This window comes from Rhinolophus ferrumequinum, chromosome 23, assembly GCF_004115265.2.
Source record: "Rhinolophus ferrumequinum isolate MPI-CBG mRhiFer1 chromosome 23, mRhiFer1_v1.p, whole genome shotgun sequence".
Taxonomy (NCBI): Eukaryota; Metazoa; Chordata; class Mammalia; order Chiroptera; family Rhinolophidae; genus Rhinolophus; species Rhinolophus ferrumequinum.
Window position 1 is genome coordinate 44885270 of NC_046306.1, and position 20676 is coordinate 44905945.

General features: G+C 47.7%; 1 protein-coding gene and 1 pseudogene across 1 annotated transcript in view; both read left to right on the forward strand.

Moving 5' to 3' along the window:
• Positions 1 to 19439, forward strand: part of ACSS1 (acyl-CoA synthetase short chain family member 1) — a 73120-nt gene extending 53681 nt beyond the window's left edge. The window contains exons 4-14 of the mRNA XM_033094912.1: positions 209 to 384; positions 772 to 924; positions 4266 to 4413; positions 5722 to 5859; positions 10826 to 10918; positions 12089 to 12201; positions 12616 to 12742; positions 13508 to 13635; positions 13731 to 13794; positions 17196 to 17314; positions 18650 to 19439. Of these exons, the coding sequence (XP_032950803.1) occupies positions 209 to 384; positions 772 to 924; positions 4266 to 4413; positions 5722 to 5859; positions 10826 to 10918; positions 12089 to 12201; positions 12616 to 12742; positions 13508 to 13635; positions 13731 to 13794; positions 17196 to 17314; positions 18650 to 18829 (1439 nt within the window). The 3' untranslated portion in view covers positions 18830 to 19439. The remainder of the gene's footprint in view (positions 1 to 208; positions 385 to 771; positions 925 to 4265; positions 4414 to 5721; positions 5860 to 10825; positions 10919 to 12088; positions 12202 to 12615; positions 12743 to 13507; positions 13636 to 13730; positions 13795 to 17195; positions 17315 to 18649) is intronic.
• LOC117015960 (transcription initiation factor IIA subunit 2-like) lies at positions 9884 to 10296 on the forward strand (annotated as a pseudogene).
• Positions 19440 to 20676: the final 1237 nt, after the last annotated feature.

The following is a 20676-nucleotide window of genomic DNA, read 5'->3' on the forward strand; positions in this document are numbered from 1 at the left end:
CCTCCTCAGAGCTAGAAAAATACCTGGTACATTTGCACTCAGCACAAAGATTGCAAAGCAGGACACCCCTCACTTTTTTGTTGACCCTATTGCTCAAGATTGATTTTCTCTGTCACCGCCCTAGGCCTGGAATGTTTGGCTGCCAGTCTGGGCTGTGAGGGTTAAAGTGGGGAGGAAACTGATGAGAAATGTCTGTTGTCTCTGTTAGCCAAGTGCAAGGTGGTTATCACCTTTAACCAAGGACTCCGGGGAGGGCGCGTGGTGGAACTGAAGAAGATAGTGGACGAAGCTGTGAAACACTGCCCAACCATCCAGTGTGTCCTGGTGGCTCACAGGACGGACAACAAGGTCCACATGGGGGATCTGGATGTTGCCCTCGAGCAGGTGGGTTCACCTCACTTTGCACAGTTTGAGGAGGAGGGGTTATTCTTTGGTTAACTGGATCTGAGTCTTGTTGGATTGTGGTTCTGAATCTGGGTCTTCCTGAGGTGTCCAGGTTTCCCTGTGGTATATGATGGGCTTACATCCTGGTTGGGAAAATGGAATTCATATACCACAAACATAGTGAAACAGTTAATGTAACAGAAATGATTGGATGCATTTTTTTATTTTGTGCCCTCTCTGCATCTGGAATTGAACTAGGGCAGGACAGAGGTGAGCTCTGATCCAGTCTGCTGAGTCTCACAGCAGCCAGAGGTGTTCTCAGGGAAGCTGAATGGAGGGGAGAGGCTAACTGCCCTGGGTGGGCTGTTTTTGTTTTCTTCCTTGTAGGAAATGGCCAAGGAGGACCCTGTTTGTGCCCCAGAGAGCATGGGCAGTGAAGACATGCTCTTCATGCTGTACACCTCCGGGAGCACCGGTTCGCCCAAGGGCCTCGTCCATACCCAGGCAGGCTACCTGCTGTATGCTGCCCTGACACACAGGGTACGGCTTTGCTGGGGCTTGGAGGGTGCGCAGAGCTTACCTCCCTGGTTCGGCTGGGCCTGGGACCTGGTGGGGCTGGATTTAAGGCTAGCACTCTTGCCATAAAGTAGTGCCCGTGGGTGTGAGGTGCTCATGTTTTCCCACAGTGTGCTGATAAGCTAGGCTGCTGTGAGTCGTGGCACTAGCCCAGTGGAATGGGTGGACAGGGTGGGCTGTGTTCCTGTCCTTGCTGGAAGAGTCCAGGTCCCAAGGTTGAGTTTTACTGCTGGCCTTTAGTCCTTCTCACCCATGCCTGTGTTGTCTGTTGGCTTGAAGTCCTGCAGGAATGGGGCCCTCACCGGCTCTGACACATTCACGGGTAGGGCCACATTCTGATGCTCAGGTCCTAGACACTTTGGCCTTCCTGGCCCCCTCCTCCATAAAAAAAACCCAAAAAACATTAAAAGTTTTATTTTACAACTGTGTTGGTATAAGGATGAATATATCACTGTCATGTATTAAAACATTTTCTTCTACTTAAGAGACCATTTTTTTCTTCTGATTTTAAAAGAAAGTAAAACATTTTCATGTGCCCCTAAAAGTATTGTGGCTTCTAGGCCCTGCTCACTTGGGCTATATTTTAAAAGTAAAATTAAAAAGATTTGCTTTTATAAAGAAATTTGAATTTAGTACATGGAAATTATATTACAGTGGACAATCCTTTAGGGAATATAAAGCAAGTCATATGACACGTTTTTTTTGTTTGTTTGTTTGCTTGTTTCGATAAATGAGTTTAGAAATCAGTGCTCATTTAAATATGGGTGGGAGAGTGCAGTTTGTCGTGGCATCCCTGATCGCCTCGGGAAGTGGCTGACAGTTTCCAAGTGGGATTAGATTTTAATATACCATCTGTAGATCAGACTCTCTGTTGCAGAAGGCAAAATGAAGCTCCAGCAGGTGCCAGCAGCAAAGGGAACTGTCTGGCCAGTTGACCGGAAAGCTCTGGCCCATCCAAGCAGGACTCAGACACTGTCCTGGGTAGTGCTATCTTCCCTGCCTCGGGCCACTTCTGTGCCCACCATGTTCTCAATAGGTTTTGACTTTTTAATTTGCCTCTTCCAGGGGCCAGAGAGAACCTTGACAATCCCAGTCACTGTGGTCAGAGGTGGGGGTGGGGGGTAGAATATGCTGATTGGCCAGTCTGGGTCACGTGGAAAGAGAACCTCATGGAATGAGAATAGATGAGGAGTGGGTGTTGGACAGCACGTACACACGGCCTCCCAGTGGAGATGTCTGGTCCTGCTGGTGGCCACTCACACTAAGGATGTTGAAAGTGAGGCAGAAAGACATGTAGTACAGAATCAGGCTGAGCAGACAGTGTATTATACTTAATACAAATCCATATTAAGACAGTGCCTTCTGGTTACTGGGTGACCTTGAGCATGTCATAGAACCTTTTTAGACCTCAGTGTTCTGATCTGAGAAACCTCACCTTTCCTCAGTTCTTGGTGGGATGTTGCAAAGATTGGTAAGTCAAGTAAGTAAAAATACTGTGGAAAATAGAAACACTGGGACCAAATACCAAGAAAGTCACAGAATGAATCAAATTGTTCCCACCAATTTATAATAAAATTAACATTAGGGAAGCTATAAATGTGAGAGATTCGTTATTTTTTTGTGTTTTCAGAGTATTACCAGGATACTGTCTATATGAACAAAAGAAGTGGGATATAGGAACGGAAAACCATCTTTTGAATTTTTTTCAATATATTGAGTTGTTGTTGTTGTTGTTTTTTAAGCATTAGGAATAGAAACTTTCAGCCTTCTGTAGAAAAAGTGTGTTTATGTGTGTGCACATATATCTACGTGTGTGTCTCTCTGCACACATGCACGTATGCCATGCAGAGGATATTAGGTCTGTTGGCTTCTCTCAGGGAAGAAAACGGTTGACTGAAGGGATAGTGGGAGTGTGAACTGATTTTGGAGGTATGCAGTGGGGTCAGGACACCGGCTGCCTCCTGGGCCCTTTGGAGAATGGCTGGCTCCACGTACCTACCCTCCCTTCAAGAACTGCAGGGGGAGAAATCTCCAGCCCTTTGAAAGACTTGACAATTTGGGTCCAAGTTGTATTAAAAATCCATTCAGTTCCCAAATGATGTGGGGTTTTGGGATGTGGGCATCCTGATTCAGCAGGGCAACGAAAGTTCAGTCTTCCTTGAAAGAATCCTCCCTCACCTCAGACACTGCTCCACAGGACTCTAGCCATGTCCAGGCCACCACTGTACTGTCTGGAAACTTCTGGAGAATCTCAGTGCTTGTCTTTGGCAGAAGAAGACTGGAGCCATTTTCCACTCCCCCCAATTAAAAACAATTTTTTTATTCAAAATAGAACACAGATATAGAAAACCATCCAAGTGAAATATGTGGCTTAATGAATTATTACAAGGCAAACTGACTTCATTCAGGAAATGGAACATCTCCAGCCTCACAGAAGCCCCTTCATAACCCATCTGCCGTCAGCGTCCTCCCCACATGCTGACTTTTAAGCATCCCTGCCTTGCGTTTTCCTTTATCTAGTTGTCAACTGGACGTGCATCCCTAGGTCCTGCAGCTTACTCTTGCCATTGACATTTTTTCAATATGTCTTTTAAGCCCTTTTAAACCTATAGGTTTCCCTCCACCCCTTCCATTTCCTTATATTTTGTCTGTTGTAGCACCTGGCTGTTTACGCTCTGTCCTCCATGTTTCCTGCAAAGGACAGTTGGATCCAGAGATAGGATCAGGCTCAGGTTGAACCCTTTGACAAGAATGCAAGAAACACCTGTGTCTCACTTCTCAGGCTCTTAGAAGCTGATGATGCTTATGGTGTTTCTTGGTCTTTTTGACTTTCATTTTTTGCAGTTTTTAAGGGATTTTTAAAATTGTGGTATAACAATGCAGAAAGATATCCTTATACATACAATTACATAGATGAAGTTTTACCTGTGAGCAGACGTGGCGCCACCACCCAAATTAGGACACAGGGTGTCTTCAGCTCTTGGAAGGTCCTGACATGCCCCTTGCAAGCAGTCCCCCAGCAAGACCGTCTTTAGTGTGCCTTCTGTATACAGATCAGCTTTGTTGAGTTGGGGCTACAGTCTGGGATTTCGCTTCTTTCATTGTCCTCTGCAAGAATCAATGTGTTGCATGCACCAGTAGCTCCATCTTTTCATGGCTATGACTGCATGAAACCACCACAGTACACTTACTCCTCTGCTCTTGGAAGCCATTGGAGCAGCTGTGTCTCACAGTTACAGAACACTCTTAGTGACATGTGGGAACATGGGGTGACAGGCTCCTGACAGCCTCTCCTGTTTTTGCAGCTTGTGTTTGACTACCGGCCAGGAGACGTCTTTGGCTGTGTGGCCGACATCGGCTGGATTACAGGACACAGCTACGTGGTGTACGGGCCCCTCTGCAATGGAGCAACCAGCATCCTTTTTGAGAGCACCCCAGTTTACCCTGATCCTGGTGAGGACTGGGAACCCAAATAGGGTCCCCGAGAGGGACCTTAAGGAAGGAGGAGAGGTTTACAGGAGAATGGAGTGGAGGCCTTCGCTCTGGCCTGGCTGTAGTTTATGGTCCCGTGGCGTAGCTGCAGAGTCTTGAGCCCTGACAGGTGGGCCGGGACTGGGAGCCTTGTCCACAGTAAGATCAGACGAGCAATAGAAGGGAGTCGAATTTGGCACTGGAAGCTGTCTCAAAACCATCGACTCCAGCGTTCTCTAACTTAAACTGCCTGCCTTGGGCCTTCCCTTATCACTGTATCTCTTATCTCTATGGCCACCTGACCAGATCCAGCCCTTTTTGAAGCCCAGACCAACTGCCAGCCTACTCAAGTCCCCCAGACAGAGGAGGCTTTCTACAGCCTGCAAAGTGTGCTTTCAGGGCTGTTCCATCAGAGTGCATCAAGCATGGCCTAGAGCCACCTCCGTGAACTGATTTCACTTGGAGGACGTGGCCATGTCTCGCTCACTTTGGCATCTTCCCATTCAGTACAGTGACCCCAAGTATTTGTTTTAATGTAATCGAAAGGTGGTAGCCCTACTAGAATGCTCTTGCCCAAGCATCCCACAGCGCTGACAGTTATGTGAGTAGACTGTCTTTGTCATCTCCCCTTTCTCCTATCCAACCGCCCAGTGGGGCTGGATGTGCTGTAGAAAGTGTACAGGGCATAGCTGGGGATTAAGAGCCATGTCTTAGGTGTGATCACAGGCACATCCCTTCAGCCACTTGAAGCTCAGCTTCTTGTGTGTAGAGCGATGGTGGTGAGTTTTGGGACATTATGGGAAATGAGGTGAGCATGTGCTGGGCCGTTCCGCTGGTCCCTGGAGTGCATGCAGTGGGGCCTGGCCGCAGTCTTCTAGGGGAAGCACCAGTCACCACCTTAGAGACTATTTAAGTGCCACTGAAGACAAGTTCTATGTTAATGCTGTGAGGGCTTACTTTTAAATCCACAGCACCGTCCTTTGAACTAATCCCTCACTACATCATGTAGGGACACCATGTGGGCGGGTGCAGCTATCCAGAGCCAGGCAGAGGCCGCTTACAAGTGGCCCAGCCTGTCGATGGGGTGTGCCGGGGAATGACTGCCACCGCGGGCCCTTTCCCAGACGGCTCCCTTTCCATCCCAGTGGCAGATGTTGGGTCCTGTTTTTGTGAACAATGCAGGTATTACACATACCCAGTACCCAGTACTGTCCACTGATCTCTAACTTAGTTTAAAATAGATAACGTCTGGTGGGCCCTCAGACTGACTGAATTGGGGCCTTTTTGTAGGTCGGTATTGGGAGATGGTGCAGAGGTTACAGATCAATCAGTTCTATGGTGCTCCGACAGCTGTCCGGCTGTTACTGAAGTACGGTGACGCCTGGGTGAGGAAGTACGACCGCTCCTCCCTGCGGACCCTGGGGTCAGGTGAGTGCTGCTCTGTGGCAGGAGAGGATGTGTGTGGCGTCTATCAAAGCCAGTGCAGGCTTTTTAATGACTTGAATCACGAAAGCTACGTGACCGTGTCTGTGGTGAATTCAAACAATGCCACAATGCAGGCCACACTGAGTAGGAAATAGAGGTCTCCGCCTGTCAGCCCCACCCCAGAGCCCGCAGCCATTACCAGTCTGGTGCATAGCATTTCAGACCCTTTCTGTACCTCGGTTCTTTGCTTCATCCTTGTTATGAATCCTCACCGACTTAGTAAGGTAAGGCCTGACCCCTGTCTTTGGTGACTGCATGGGATTGCCCTATGAAAATCAACTGCGGTTCACTCAGCATTAGCCTGACGCTGGACACCACTTATTCCCAAACACTGTAATAAAGGTCATTCTGTGCTGTACGCTGCTGTCACTTTAAATATTTCCAGGAAGATAGATGCAAGATCAAAGGTTATCTCCATTTGTAGTTTTGATAGATGTGGCCAAGTCACATGAAAGCTTTTGGGAAGGGTGACACGGGCTTAGTTCAGATGGTACTAGGAGGCCCTTTCTGTTCTCTTTGCTTTTCCCTGATGCATTTCATTTCCCCCCTTGCACATGTTATCAGGTGTGGTCAGGAGGGAGAGAAAGACGGGAGGCCTTCCCTGCTCCTTGGTGAATACACGGATCTGCTTGGTGGTTTTTCATGGAGGAGACAAGTGGGGCAGGTATCCCTGGAGATGTGTCTTTCTGCCAGTTGTGTCCATGGGAAAAGGAGTTCGGTGACGGTGTGCATGCACGATTTGTCTGTGACTAGGGCATGCAGTGCTGGTACAGGACGTAGGGCCCTCCCTGACTGGCCCGCCCCTCTTGCCCACAGTGCCCTGCTGCTCTCTCCTACCTCTCAGGATCCTGATCCTCCCTCAAGGCCCCTCTCTGTGCTGCTTTTCCTGGCGACTTCCTTGGCTGCTCTGGACCTTGGGCTGTTGGCTCTCAGACGAGCTGACTCCAGTCTGGATGTCTGTCCTCATGCTGACCACCTCAGCAGGCAGTGAGATCCCAGAAGTCACAGTCATCTGCGTCTTCTGCAGTGTGTGTCCACATGCAGGGAAACGCAGCAGGTCAGGTGGGGGCTGACTGCTCATTATGCGGCTGAGCCCCGGCCCAGATGCTGCCCTGACGCTCCACGCGAGTCTCTGGCTTCTCTGGAGCAGAAGCCACTAGGCAGCGCTACCTAGAAGACGTGTTTTCATGCACCCAGCTCCTTCTCCCTGCTTGGGTCCTGCCTGGTGGTCAGTGTCAGTTTGTGTCTGGATGACGAAGCACTTTGAATTTTCCGGGTGGGAGCAGCAGAAAGCGCATTGGGCTCCATTCTAGGTGGTGGGGTGTCTGAGATATCTCTCTTGGCATGTTGGTGCTATGGAGGTGAGGCCTGTACACTCCTGACTGGGACCCTGTGTGGATGAAGAGGACCTGTGACATATCCCTACACTCTGGGCCAGGCATCCCTACACTCAGGACCAACAGTAAGTGGAGGGGTGGCTAGTGCCATAAACAGCTCAGGTTCTCCAGGTGTCATCTGCAAAGCCACCTGAGTGGACCTAGGGAGTTAAGTGGAGACAGGACTAGAGGGAGGTTATTTGCCAGATGCGCTTTCGGGATTCAGTTGCTGAGGAAAACTCACAACGGCCCAAATGACAAGGCGCATGCTCTGAGCACTTCAAGTCTCTAGTAGCTGCATTAGAGTGGGGTGCTGGTCTCCGTAGAAAGCTGCCTCAGCCAGGGGTCCCCCAAGACCAGGTGCAGGCCCTCTGTAAAGGTCGTGGTGTCTTGTATCAGGCGCCACTGACACATGCAAGGACCACTCTGTACCAGGGAGCCCACATGAGGTTCAGCTGGGCTCTGGGTACTTTGCTGGTCTGGGGGGGGGGTGCATATTCCCGCCGCGTAACCAGTGCTAATAGAAGAGCCCTGGGGGGGTTTCCCCAAGACCAGGTTATCAGTAAGCAGTGCCAGCAGGCTGGCAGTAAGCACCATGTAACTCCTTGCATGGGGTGCCAAGCAGCACCAGAGACCAGCAAGCTTCAAGCCTAGCCAGGGCCAGCTTGGTGCTCGCTTCTTGCTGTAGTCATAGCTCAGGAGCATTCTAGATGGACTGATTAATCTTCATAGCACTCCAGGCTTTGGGTGTGTTGACTTTACTTAATCTTACCAGTCAGTAGAATGTAGCTCATTCAAGACTTCTACCCCAAGATATATATTTCTTTAAAAATTTTTTTTTTAAACTTTCAATTTTATAAGCAACACATGCAATGAAAGCTGATGTCCTCTCTCAGTGCTGCTCCAGGGACCCTGTTGCTTATGCACCTTCGGGTGCCTTCTTCGAAGTTGTATGAGTATTCCTGTGCAAAGACACAGCTGGGCTCTGAGATGATTTCTGTAACATGAATGTGATTACACTGCACTATTATCCTGTGAAGTTTATTTTAACTCAGTAATAGGCAGAGTTTTCCATGTGGTTCTGCCCCCTTGTTTGAAAATGTGCTCACAGCCTCCTGTAGGGATTGCTGTGCTCCTTGTAGTCATGTCCCTGTGGTTGGCCATTGGGGCTATTGGCAGATTCTCAGTGTCAACCAGTGCCGCACGGTGGCATCTTCTGCCTCCTGTGGGCATGTGTGAGTGCAGGGGTAATGCACACAACACCCAGCCACCCCTGTGCCCAACATGGGAGACCCCAGCCCTAACAGGCGTGGTTAGCTGCTGCATCGTGGGTGGTCCTTAGCATGAAGCAACCAGCATGAGAGTATTTCAGTATTTAGCAACAGTATGTCTAAACCTGTGAGTTCTAGCTGAGTGCTAGTCTGGTGTGGGTGTTTCATTAGAGTAGTGTCTTAGCTGTTCTTGCTGCTATAACAAAATACCACAGACTGGGGGGGCTTACAAACAACAGGAATTTAACTCTCACTGTTGTGGAGGCTGGGAAGGCTAAAATAAAGGCATGGGCAAGGCTGAGTTCTGGTGAGGGCCGTCTTCCTGTGCGTTCGAGAAGACAGTGCCTTCTTGCTGTGTCCTCACATGGTGGAAGGGTGAGGGAGCGCTGTGGGACCTCTTTTATAAGAACCCTAATCCCTTTCCTGAGGGCTCCACCCTCATGACCTCAGCACCTCCCAAAGGCACCACTTCTTAATACCATCATCTTTGGAGGTTAGGATTTCAACATGAATTTGGGGGACATGCATATTCAGACCACAACAGGTAGACACTGAGAATCGGCACTAGAGTCATATGGCATAAGCGCTTTTCCGCTTTCTAGTGAGGTATAAAATACAGTGAAATGCACGAATGTCAGGTGTTCTGCTTGAGAACTGTTTGCATATATGCATATATATAACCACACCCGGATCAAGCCACAGAAATTTCCTGTCTCCAGAAAGTTCCCTTCTGTCTCATCCCAGTCAGGACCCCCCAGCCATGACCACCACTTGGCCACTCTCAGTGTGGATTGATTTGCTTGTTCTTGAGCTTCATCTCCATGGGCTTGTGCGGCATGTGTTACTCCTGCCGACTGCGATTGCTCGGGGCCATGACGCAGACGTTGGTCCGCATCGGGCACACTGGTGGCTCACTCACGTTTCATGCTGTGTGGTATTCTACTGCATGAATACTGCACACTTTCTCCATTCCACTCTTGATGGATAGTGTTTACTTTTTGGCCACTGTGAACATCCTTCTATGTGTCCACTTTCAGTGGATATGCACTCGTTTCTGTGTGTGTGTGGGGGTGTCAGGAGTGACAGTTTTGAGTAATAGAATAAACTTATATTTAGCTTTAGTATAATCTGCCCCAAACAGTTGTCTAAAGTAGTTGTATTGGGGTTTTTCTGCAGTGGCCATGGATGTGGTGTGGGAAGTACATACCTCCTGCCGGGCTCCTGGCTGTGCTGCTTCTGTCTGCTTCACAGCAGGAAGTGCCTTCTCCACAGGAGATCAATGCAAAACTGAATGAGAAAAACATTTCTGCCTCCTAAGCCATGGCATATCAGTTATGTAGAAATACCACTGTGGAAAACAGTCTTCAGGAAAGCCTTGATGAGCTCATACAGTCTAAACAGAATACCCCCCAACTTGCCCTTCAAGTTCTACTATAGTTTGATAAGGCTTATAAATTAAACATTGGCTCAGAGAGCCGGGAACAGAGTCAGTTCCAGGGGCTCTCTAAATACATAGAGATTCTGCGATAATGTGTGGACTTTTGTATAGAATGATATTGAATTCAGAGAGGTGACAGAATTATTAAAGTGAAAATTGTAGCCAGTGATGGTAAAAATACTGGCTCCAATACTACAGAATGAATAGAAAAGTGGCCTTTTTAAATGCTGTCTTCTGTTATTATTCATCACTTTTTAAAGAGAAACATAGAAGAGACTTTATTTATTCTAGGACTGCAAAAATGACTACACTGTGCTAAACTATCAGAGAATCCAGTAGAAAGAAGCTTATAACTCTGTAGCCTCTTACATTACCTTTATTATTCAATATGAAGAAACAGAACTTTTTTTAATGACAAATCAAGCGTCGTTGCCTTCCTACTAATTCTTTAATAAACTCATTTTAAAACTCAGAAAAAAATAGTTATATTGGGTGTATGAACTTTTAGATATTAAGAGAAATACCCAAATTGCTCCCCAAAATTGCCATACCAAATTACATAGTACATGTGATATTGTTTCCCCCACATTCTTGTCAGGTTTTTTCTTTTATTCTTATTTTCGACTCTCCAATGGTGAAAATATCTCATTGTAATTTGTATTTCTTTGATGGCCATAACATAACAGATCTCACTGTTTTTTCAAACCTCCTTTTATGTCCTTTAGGAAAATTATAGAGCTGTTTTCCCCTTAACAATCTATTTATTTTGGTTTCAGGTTTATTGAAGTCTATTAATATCTTTTTTCTTTTGTGTGTGGTTTCAGTGGGAGAACCAATCAACCAAGAGGCCTGGGAGTGGCTCCACAAGGTGGTGGGGGATGGTAGATGTACACTGGTGGACACCTGGTGGCAGACAGGTGAGAGCATCCCTGAGGAGGAGGGGTCAGGGCTTACTTTAGGAACTGTGCTCTCACATTAGTGCACCGAGAACACACGGCTAAGCACCAGATGTGGGGAATCAAGTGTGAGACTGCAAATGCAAACCAACACCACTAATGCCTCAGCCCTCATCATATGTGGTTGTCGAAAACCTAGTGTGTGGAGCGAGGAAGCTCAGGGGTGGAGCCTGGCTGCTGTTTTGCAGCTATAAGACTTGGGATGTGTAATGACTTCTCTGAGTCTCAGTTTCCTCATTTGTAAAACGGGGGCACTCTCTCTAGGCCCCGGGTGAGGATGGAATGAGCTGATACCACTAACGCATGTTGCCCAAGTCCTGACATGTAGTAAGTACTCAGCCACATATTCACTTTCCTCATAGGGGCTACTTTCTGAATGCGAGTGCCTGTGATGAAGATGAGCCCTGTTGTTTAAGGGACTGTGAGTCTAAACCTAAGTTGTAGTGGGAAAGGGAATTTCCTATGGCGTTTGTTTAGATTTGCCCCCATCTTCTCTTGGTTATATGATTTAATAGGATATTTGGGGCAGGAGACCGCCGCTGATGTGGTTGAGGTCTCAGCTTTCCAGAAGCCAGAAAGTGGGATGTTCCAAATCGCTCAGTTCTGATCCATTCAGCAGGGCACAGGACTGAGATTGCAACCGAATCTCATAAGGTGTTTCCATGCTGGCTGATAGGAGGAAGTGCCAGAGAAATAATTTGAAAACCGAGTTTGTGGGCATCTGCTTTCGTTCTTTGGTCTGTGTGGAATGTGCACTGGCCCAGAAGCAATTCCTCTCCTCCATCTTCCTGTGCAAGTAGATGGGCTCCACCTTTCCTGCTAAAGCAAGGGCTGGACACACAGGGCCTTGGAGGAGAAGAGGCAGCACCCACCGGGTGCCTTGGAGCCATGGCACCTAGGACTGAGCCCTCGACCTGGGCCCCATTCCATTCCACAGTGGAAGAGAACAGAGTCCAAGTCTACCTTTGCCTTAGACAAAAGTCCTGGTGACACTGGGGGCCATTTCCTTGCCCCAAATGGGCAGTCCCACCCACCTCCCACTCTGGGAGAGCACCCGTCATGTGGCTGTCCCAGACCCTTGATGACATAACCCCTAAGCCCATGGGTGTTTGTTCCCCATCCTCCCCATAGAAACAGGTGGCATCTGCATCGCACCACGGCCCTCAGAAGAAGGGGCAGAAATCCTCCCTGGCATGGCGATGAGGCCCTTCTTTGGCATTGTCCCGGCTCTCATGGACGAGAAGGTGTGTAAGAGCCTCACAGAGGTGTCTCCCTCTTCCTTGTGCACCCTACATAGCTCCCCAGCATTTCTTTCCACCTCCCTGGCCTCCTCTGCCCACTCACCCATGTCATACATACCCAGGATCTGGTAGGTGGCAGAAGGGCCTGTGTCTTCATGCAGCATTCACTGCAGAGGAGTCTTCTCTTAGACACACAGTGGATAAAATCACCACGTGGGGGGAGCCGCGGTTCTCCTCAGAAGCTCTCTCAAGTCCAGTTCCTTGCAGAGGAGAAAACTCTGGACAGTTCCTTTGGGGCACACTTGTCATTTTTCTGCCTCAAGCCAAGCAGTTAGGAGAATAATGCTGATGGTCAGTTTTTTACTTCTCAACCAGACTCTGCCTGTTCTCTCACACTTGTGTCTTCCGGGTCTGCAGGGGAACGTCATGGAGGGCGGCGATGTCTCTGGGGCTCTATGCTTCTCCCAGGCCTGGCCAGGCATGGCCAGGACCATCTATGGAGACCACCGGAGATTCGTGGATGCCTACTTCAAGGCGTATCCAGGTGAGCTGCTAACGTGGGTCATGTAGTGCCTTTGCACGCACCGCTGGAGCCTTATTCTCAGAAAACGTTTCTGAGGTGATGGTGACTGTGAGCATAGTGCAGCTTAAGGACAGGCATTTTTGAGGCATGAGTTTGAGTCCTGCCCCCGCCCCCTTTACTTCCCTGACTTCATGTCTAAAATGGGAAAAGACCCACCTCAGGGTCATCATGGGGTTCAGTGGGAGAGCACGCAGAGCCCTAAGCACATGGCCCATGGTGCACACTCCTTAGGCTATTAGGAAAGAAGAGTAAAGAAATCACCTTGGAAAACTATCATGATCGCTGCACGTTTTCTTCTGTTTTACTTTTTTTTTTTATTTTTCCCTGTTTGCTTTTGTGTCATTGGGTTGGAGGTTTACATATAACAGTGTGCCTTTTGGGATTCAGTCTCAAGCTTGTAAGTGAGACTAATTTGGGGGGAAGCTTGAGTGTGCTCATTGTTATGTCTTCTGCTCTCCAGACATTTGCAACCTTGACGCATTCTCCTGTCTCAGAACCATCTGTCTTTCACTAGCATACAGACAAATAGCACATCTAGAGAGTGTCTCTATGAGGGGTTGCAAGGAGGGCCAGCAGGCAGGAAGTCAGCAGAGTGCAGGGTTCAGAGCTTTCTTCTATAGAGTGAGGTTAGGACATGGGTCCCATTGTGTCCCTTATGGAAGGATGGAAGCCCTGCTGGGTCTTGCTTCGGAGGTACTGGTGCTAAATTCCCGCACTGTGGTGCAGGCTACTACTTCTCTGGAGACGGGGCTCACCGAACCGAGGGCGGCTATTACCAGATCACAGGGCGGATGGATGATGTCATCAACATCAGCGGCCACCGGCTGGGGACAGCAGAGATCGAGGATGCGATGGTGAGTGCAGGTCATGTTGGCCTCAGACTGGGAGCAGTAGGTAATTTGCTGTGTCAGGTGTTCCACTTCTCACCTTTCTGTTCTGTTTGGTGCAGTCTAGTCACCCCGCAGTGCCGGAGACCGCCGTCATTGGCTACCCGCACAACATCAAAGGAGAAGGTGAGCACCACGGAAGGAGCTCCTCTGATCGCTGACCTTGGTGCCCATCATGGCACCTCTATAGAAAGAACAGAATCCGGAAAATGGGTGGCAGAGTGTTTATGGGTGAAGCTGTTGGTTTTCTTCTCCTTCAAGTGGAGATTTTGGGTGAGGAGGCTGAACAGCATGCCTGTGAGACTAGGGTCAGATTTCAGAGATGCCCTAGCTCCACTGTCCTTTAATGACACTCATGCACAAGCAGCCCTGAGCTATTTGGTCCCAGCTGAGCTTGGGGAGTTTGCTCCTCTGTCCACAGTGCCTCTGGAGGCCCCATTAGAGAGGACCTATGTTGAGATGCCCTGCCATGCTCACAGCATTCAATTCCAGCTCTGCACCCATGCTGGCAGATCAGAGTATGCCCTGGAGCAGGCTCTTTTGCTGCTCTGGGACTCTTTTTGGAAGAATTTGACCTGTGATTCCCTTTGCACAGTGACATGTGGAGGAACACAGAACAACTGATCAGTTGTCTTCTTTACCGAGGACACACTTTGTTCCAAAGTCTGCTAGTTTCTAAGAGGGTGGGTCTAGGAAGGGGCAGAGTCCACCCGAGTGTTGAAATGCCTGGCCTGGTGTGACCTGAGCACTCACTGACTCTGCGCTGCACTGCTGGGCAGACCGACCTCGACTGTCCCACCGTGGAGCCTGGGATTGGGTGCTCTTCCTCCTGTTGTCAGGGACATCCTGTGTTGACTGTATCTCACATGTCCCCTACTTCCCTTCCATGTTTGTGTGCTACTGTTTTTTTTACTCAACAGTTTCTCTGTAAAATATAATATTTATTTTCAGTGTTCTAAAAAAAATCATGTTCAACTGCCATGAGAAGGATGTACTCATGAGGCTGCTTTCCTTTTGTTATCAGGAGACTGAGGTGTGAGGGAGAGGTGTTAGGGATCAGAAGTGGGCAGAGGTGGAAACAGGTCCTCATGTGTGACTCTCAGAGGCCTCGGGCCACTTCACACTCCCATCAGCAGCTCTCTACTTACTGGTATCCTAAGTAACTCTGGTATTGCCAGGCCTTGTAATGTCTGCCAGGCTGGCTGCAGAGAATTTGCATGTTGTGGGTATGATGATATGCGTTTTCCTGATTTCTTAGAAATTTGAGCATCTGTCCATTTGTAATACATGAATAACTCATTAATTGTTCTTGGTAAGCTCTAAAGCCATCTGCAAAAGCTGTTGTATATTTATTTGTTCCCACCCTCTCTGTCTGCACTCGATCTGACCAATGTGCTGTGCTTTTGCTAGTGACCTGTCTCACCAGTCCCCAAGTTCAGCCTTGTGTACCTTCTCCTGGCTCTTAGCCGGCTCCTCCTCCCACATGGAGGCTTTCCTGACACATCTCTGCTCAGAACTCAACAAGCCAGGCTCATTTCAGTATTATCTCATTAGAGATACGAGTGACTGGCAGAGAAAGGCACCGATTAGAGACAAGGGGGAAACAATCAGGGCAGCATGTCCAGTGTGATCCCACTAGGGTTTAAAAGATGGTAGTATACACACCTAGAAGTTAACTTTAAAATTGGGGTCTGCAGGCAGCAGCCAGCAGCCTGTGAGAACCTGCTATTTAGGGGCTGTGACTATTTAATCCTGACTCACAGCTGTGAGGTAAGTACTGTTAGCTCCCCATTTTACAAATAGAAAACTGTGGCACAGAGTGGTTAAGTGACTTACACCTAGATAGCAAGGCCACACAGCTAGCAAGGGATTTGGAACCAGAACAGTCTCTCCTAACCATCATACTGCATTGTTTTCAGGGGAGAGAGGCAGGGAGCAGCGGTGCAGTTTTATTTTATATACTTTTGTAGTGTTTTAAATTTTGGTAATCAGTGTGTGTTGCTTTAGTTGTTTTAAATTTTTAATTAACGATAGTTACATCCACAGCAGACCTCATTCGGTGGGCCTTCCCAGCCAGCTCAGGTGTCGGCTTTGCCCATTTCTTCTGAGCCCCTGTGGTGTGGGTCAAAACTACCTGGCATTGGACATACCAAGATGAGAGAAAAACACAGCTCTTTCACTCAAAGATCTCACAACTTAATGAGGTGGACATTGGTGGGGACCAACAACTGTTCACATACAGCAAGTGCCACTGCTGTATTCATGGACAGAGTCAGGAAAGGCTTTACAGAGTGCAGAATAGCTGAACTGGGTCTTGAGGGATGAATAAGAGTTTGCCAGGTGGAAATGGAGGCGGGGTGGGGGGGAGGCAAAGGCTCTAGGTTTCTACAGATTGTAACTTATTCAGGAAAGTCATTCATTGATGCATTTAACAAACATTTGTTGAGGACCTACTATGTTCCAGGAACAGTCCTAAATGTTGAGACACAATAGTGAGTAAAAGACATGAAGTCTCTGCTCCACAAAGCTGACATGCTGGAGGGATTAGGGAGTAGAGGGTAGAGACAGACAAAAAACAGTAAACATGATCAATGAGGAAACTACATAGTATGTTAGGTGACATGTGCTGGAGGGAGAATTCATTAGATGGGGTGGAATTGGTACAGGAATAAACAGACAAATGAATAATAAAGAGGGCTGCATATATGTAGAAACATTGTGTATGAGAGAGGGGAACATTGCAGGTCAGTGGGGAAAGGACAGACTGTCCAAGATGGCGCTGGGATAAGTGACGACTCATATGGAGAGAAAACAGAATTAGATCCCAGTGTCCTACCATATATGTCATTATCCCAGGTGATTAAAAAGAAATGTATTCAGAGACCTGTGGGAACCACTGTAAATCTTTTCTGGAACATGGTAGGATACTGACAAACAAAACATAGTGTCTGTGCTAAATTATGGGTTGGCCAGTGTCGCCCAACCGACTTCCTGCCATGACAGAGCGGTCCCTCATCTGTGCTGTCAGTATAGTAGCCACTAGCTACATATAGCTCATGTGACCAAGGAACTGCATTTTCAACTTAATTTAAACTTAGATATGCACTGTGGCTAGTACTTACAGTGCTGGACACATACACAGGTTAGTGCCACGTGCCATGTTCCCTTGCACAATCTCATGGTAGCTGATAGTAAATCTCCTATAAACCCATTTTATGGGCTATTTCACAGGTGCAGGGACAGTTAGAGAGGTTAAGTCCCATGTGCAAGGTCACATGCACAGCTAGTCAACACCAGAACCATGGTGCCAAGCTCTCAACCATGGATGCTTGCCCATCTGGGACGATCAGTGGAACTGACAGAATCATTGCTTCTACGTTGAATGAAAATGGTAATGCATTTTGAGGGCTGCAACTAAAGAAACCAGCTGCCACAAGGTCACCGACATGTGATTTGACATGTTTGGATTTATGGTGATTTATATACAACACTGGCTAATACATCCCAAAACTTTGCTCTCCTTCCAGCTGCATTTGCCTTTATCGTGTTGAAAGATGATGCAGGTGACTCGGATATGGTGATGAGTGAGCTCAGGTCCACAGTGGCCACCAAGATTGCCAAGTATGCTGTGCCCGATCAGATTTTGGTGAGTGGACTTCCATCTCAGGTGCGACTGCACTTCTCATCTCGCTCCTCCTCCTCTGCTTCCCACAACTAACATCATAGCAAAACGGACACTAGCTGTTTGGCTTCCTGGGTGGTGGGTGAGGGTGGTGGACGGCTGCATTGTCAGAGGGAGAGGGAGAGGTGCAGGCAGATGCAGCATCAGAAATTTGCACAGCTTGCCTGTCCACGGGGTAGTGCTGGGCAAGATTCTATGCTCTCTAACTTTGCACATGGAGGCTAGTTACAAGAATAGAAGAAAATTAGGGATTTTAAGTAGAGAAACGTGTGGAAAATACCAGAATTCTTCAGCTCCTGTGTGGTTTCTGAACACTTTTCCCGGTATTAGTGAGGGAGATATCACTAGACCCTATCTGAGGGAGCCTGAGTTGGAGTCAGTTCCGTGAAAAATTGGGCTACCCTCTGAGCCCCATTAGTTTTTCATTCCTTTCTTCATTAGCATTTCCCCCATGGCATTACTTGGTCTGGAAGTGGTCCTAAGAGGCCTCACTTGGTATAGCATAGGTCAAACGGTTGCCCTGGGGATCAGAGTTTCAGGGAGTCCTGAATACCCCTTAGACCAGGGGTGTCCAAACTTTTTTCAACGTTTTTCACCAAGGGCCATATGCGGTAAAATACACACACAGCCGGGCCACTCACTCGAGGTGAAGTACGTATTGCCTCACCGGGTTTATTTAAGTAAACTAAATATGTTTTTGGAATTTGCTGCGGCCAATTAACAATGGATTGCGGGCCGCAGTTTGGACACCCCTGCCTTAGACGAACTGAATTCTTTCAAAAGACAAGTCACTATTAAAGTGCCCAAACTCAGCTCCTAATGTATTGCCCATTGACACTGAATGGGCCGTGACTGTTTAAAATGTAAAATGCTAAATTTTCAAATACTAAGCAAGACAATATTTTTTTCCCCTTAAGTAGCTCTTACCTCATATGTTAAGACAAAACCAACCCTGGCCCAGACCAGGCAGTGGAGACAAGGTGCTGTGGCACTTGCTTGGTTCTGTTGCTACCTGGTGGCCCTTACTAGTGTAGCTTATGGGAGAAACAGAGGTGTCGGCAGTGAGGTGAACCCAGGTACAGGTAAACCCTGTCATGGTGGAGGCTTCAGCATGACTCATAGTTGATCCTGAACTTTGGGTTGATTACAGCTTCAGGTCCAGATTGTAGGAAGATGAAACCAGAGATCAGGGGCCCCACTACACCTTGGGCCGAGCCCTTCTTATTTCAGCGTAGTTAGAAGCTGGCTGGGAGTCTGGGCGCCAACCCAGATTCTAATATTGCACCCCTTCCTTACCAGATAGTGAAACGTCTTCCAAAAACTCGGTCTGGAAAAGTCATGCGGAGGCTCCTGAGAAAGATAATCACAGGCAAAGCTCAAGATCTGGGCGACACCACCACCCTGGAGGACCCCGGCATCATCACAGAAATACTGAGCGCCTACCAGAAGCACAAAGACAAGAGGGCTGCTGGTCAGTGATGGCTCTGACCAAGACCCTGAGCCCAGGCACCTAACTTATCCTTCTAGAACATAACTCTCAGATGGCTTATTTCTAGACGTCCCAGAGCAGTCCCCTCCCAGCGCGTAACCCACACCACCCCTAATGTCAAGTCCATGCTAAAATCCCTCCCTTCTTTCTATTGAGGAATCCATGCAGGGGTACTGTCAGATGTAGGTAGTATTTGTTCTACTTGTTCTGGATTTGGTTTCTTGGAATGAAAAGTCCCTGTTTCTGTGTCATCTCCATATGGCACAGGAAGGTGAAACACCTGGTAAAATATGCCTGCTCAGATGACTGAGAGCTAGAAGCAGTTATGTTTTTTTCACATGCTTCTAGATACAACAGGCAGAGATTTTATTTTTATACTTTTATATTTTAGAAGGATAATGTGCAAGCACACACGTGAAATGTATGGATTTGCTTGCACATGCTCTTTGTAACATTTAGAGTTATGAAACTCTTCTGCCTTCACTTGTGGGGAAAGACGGAGAAGATCAGAGGGTGCACTTTTAGTTATTGCTCAGCATATCTGGGGATCTGAATTGGAAATGTTTATGCCTCTGTCTAAACACAGCTCTCTTGAGAACACTTCAGCCTGCTGGTTTTTTGTGTTTTGTGTGTGTGTGTGTGTGTGTGTGTTTGTGTATTTGTACTTCCCTTGGTTTGTGTATAATGAAACCCAGCTCCTAAAATGATGGCATGAATGTGCTTACCTTTTAGTTCTAAAGCTACTCCAGTCACATGTTCTGTTTCTCCAAGGTCTGATCTGGAAAGATCTCCCCTCCCTATCTTGGATGCTTCTTGGTAAGAGGTCAACATGCTCGAATCTGTGGGGTGGTTCAGGGAAGCCAGGAAAACTCAGGTAACTTAGAGCACTAACTTGGCTAGAACTAGGTCCTTGCAAACTCTGCCTGTCCTTCATTCTGTGGTTGGGGCATAAGAACCGTTGAGGTCCAGTGATGAGAGCTGGAGCTCTGAATCAAGTCTCTGTCTTTCAGTGTGACTTAAGTCCTCTGGATGTTAGCAAGGTGATGTACAGCATCAGGTCGCAAAGTGTTTTTTTATTAGCCCAGCATGCCAAGGCCAGTGGTGTGGAGTGCAAGGGAAGGCAGCCTGCTGAGCTCGGGCCTTGCGGACAGGGAAAGCTTGTCCGTCTTCGCCCACAGTCTGTCATGCCCTGTGCCTGTGCAGGTGTTCAAGGGGTATCTGGGGTGCTGCACACTTATTGTAGACCACAGCTGTGCTGGCCTCTCATGTGATTCGGCGAGTATGCCTGTGACCCCCAGCGAGGTGGCCATAGGACACAGATATACTGAGTGATGGTCTGTTGTTTCAGCACTTAGCCACAAAGAGCCTTGCATCTGGACCTGTCACATTCATGCTGGACTTGGCAGACTGTAGTTATGGTGCTATGTATGAAATGGCATCGATGTAAACTCAGACCAGGAACTCAGAATGATCTGCAGGGCAACTTCAAATACAGCTTTATTTTGTTCATTCTCTTCTGTTTGTAGTGATGTTTTTGATCGAATGCTGTTCTTTGTTGCTGAATATATCCTCAGGACAAAACTGGAAGGGGCCTATCCAGCCAAAAGAGAACACTTTAAAAATCCATCATCTGACAGGGAGGAAATACACAATAAGAGGTCACCTATCTTAGACTGTTATTTGGTAAATTTGCCTATCTCTAGGTTATTGTGCCGTCTAATACACTAGTCACATGTGGCTATTTAGATACACATTTTAAAAAGAATAAAATAGAACATTCAGTTCCCTGGTGGCAGTAGACATAGTTCAAGTGCTCAGTAGCCACACATGGTTAGTA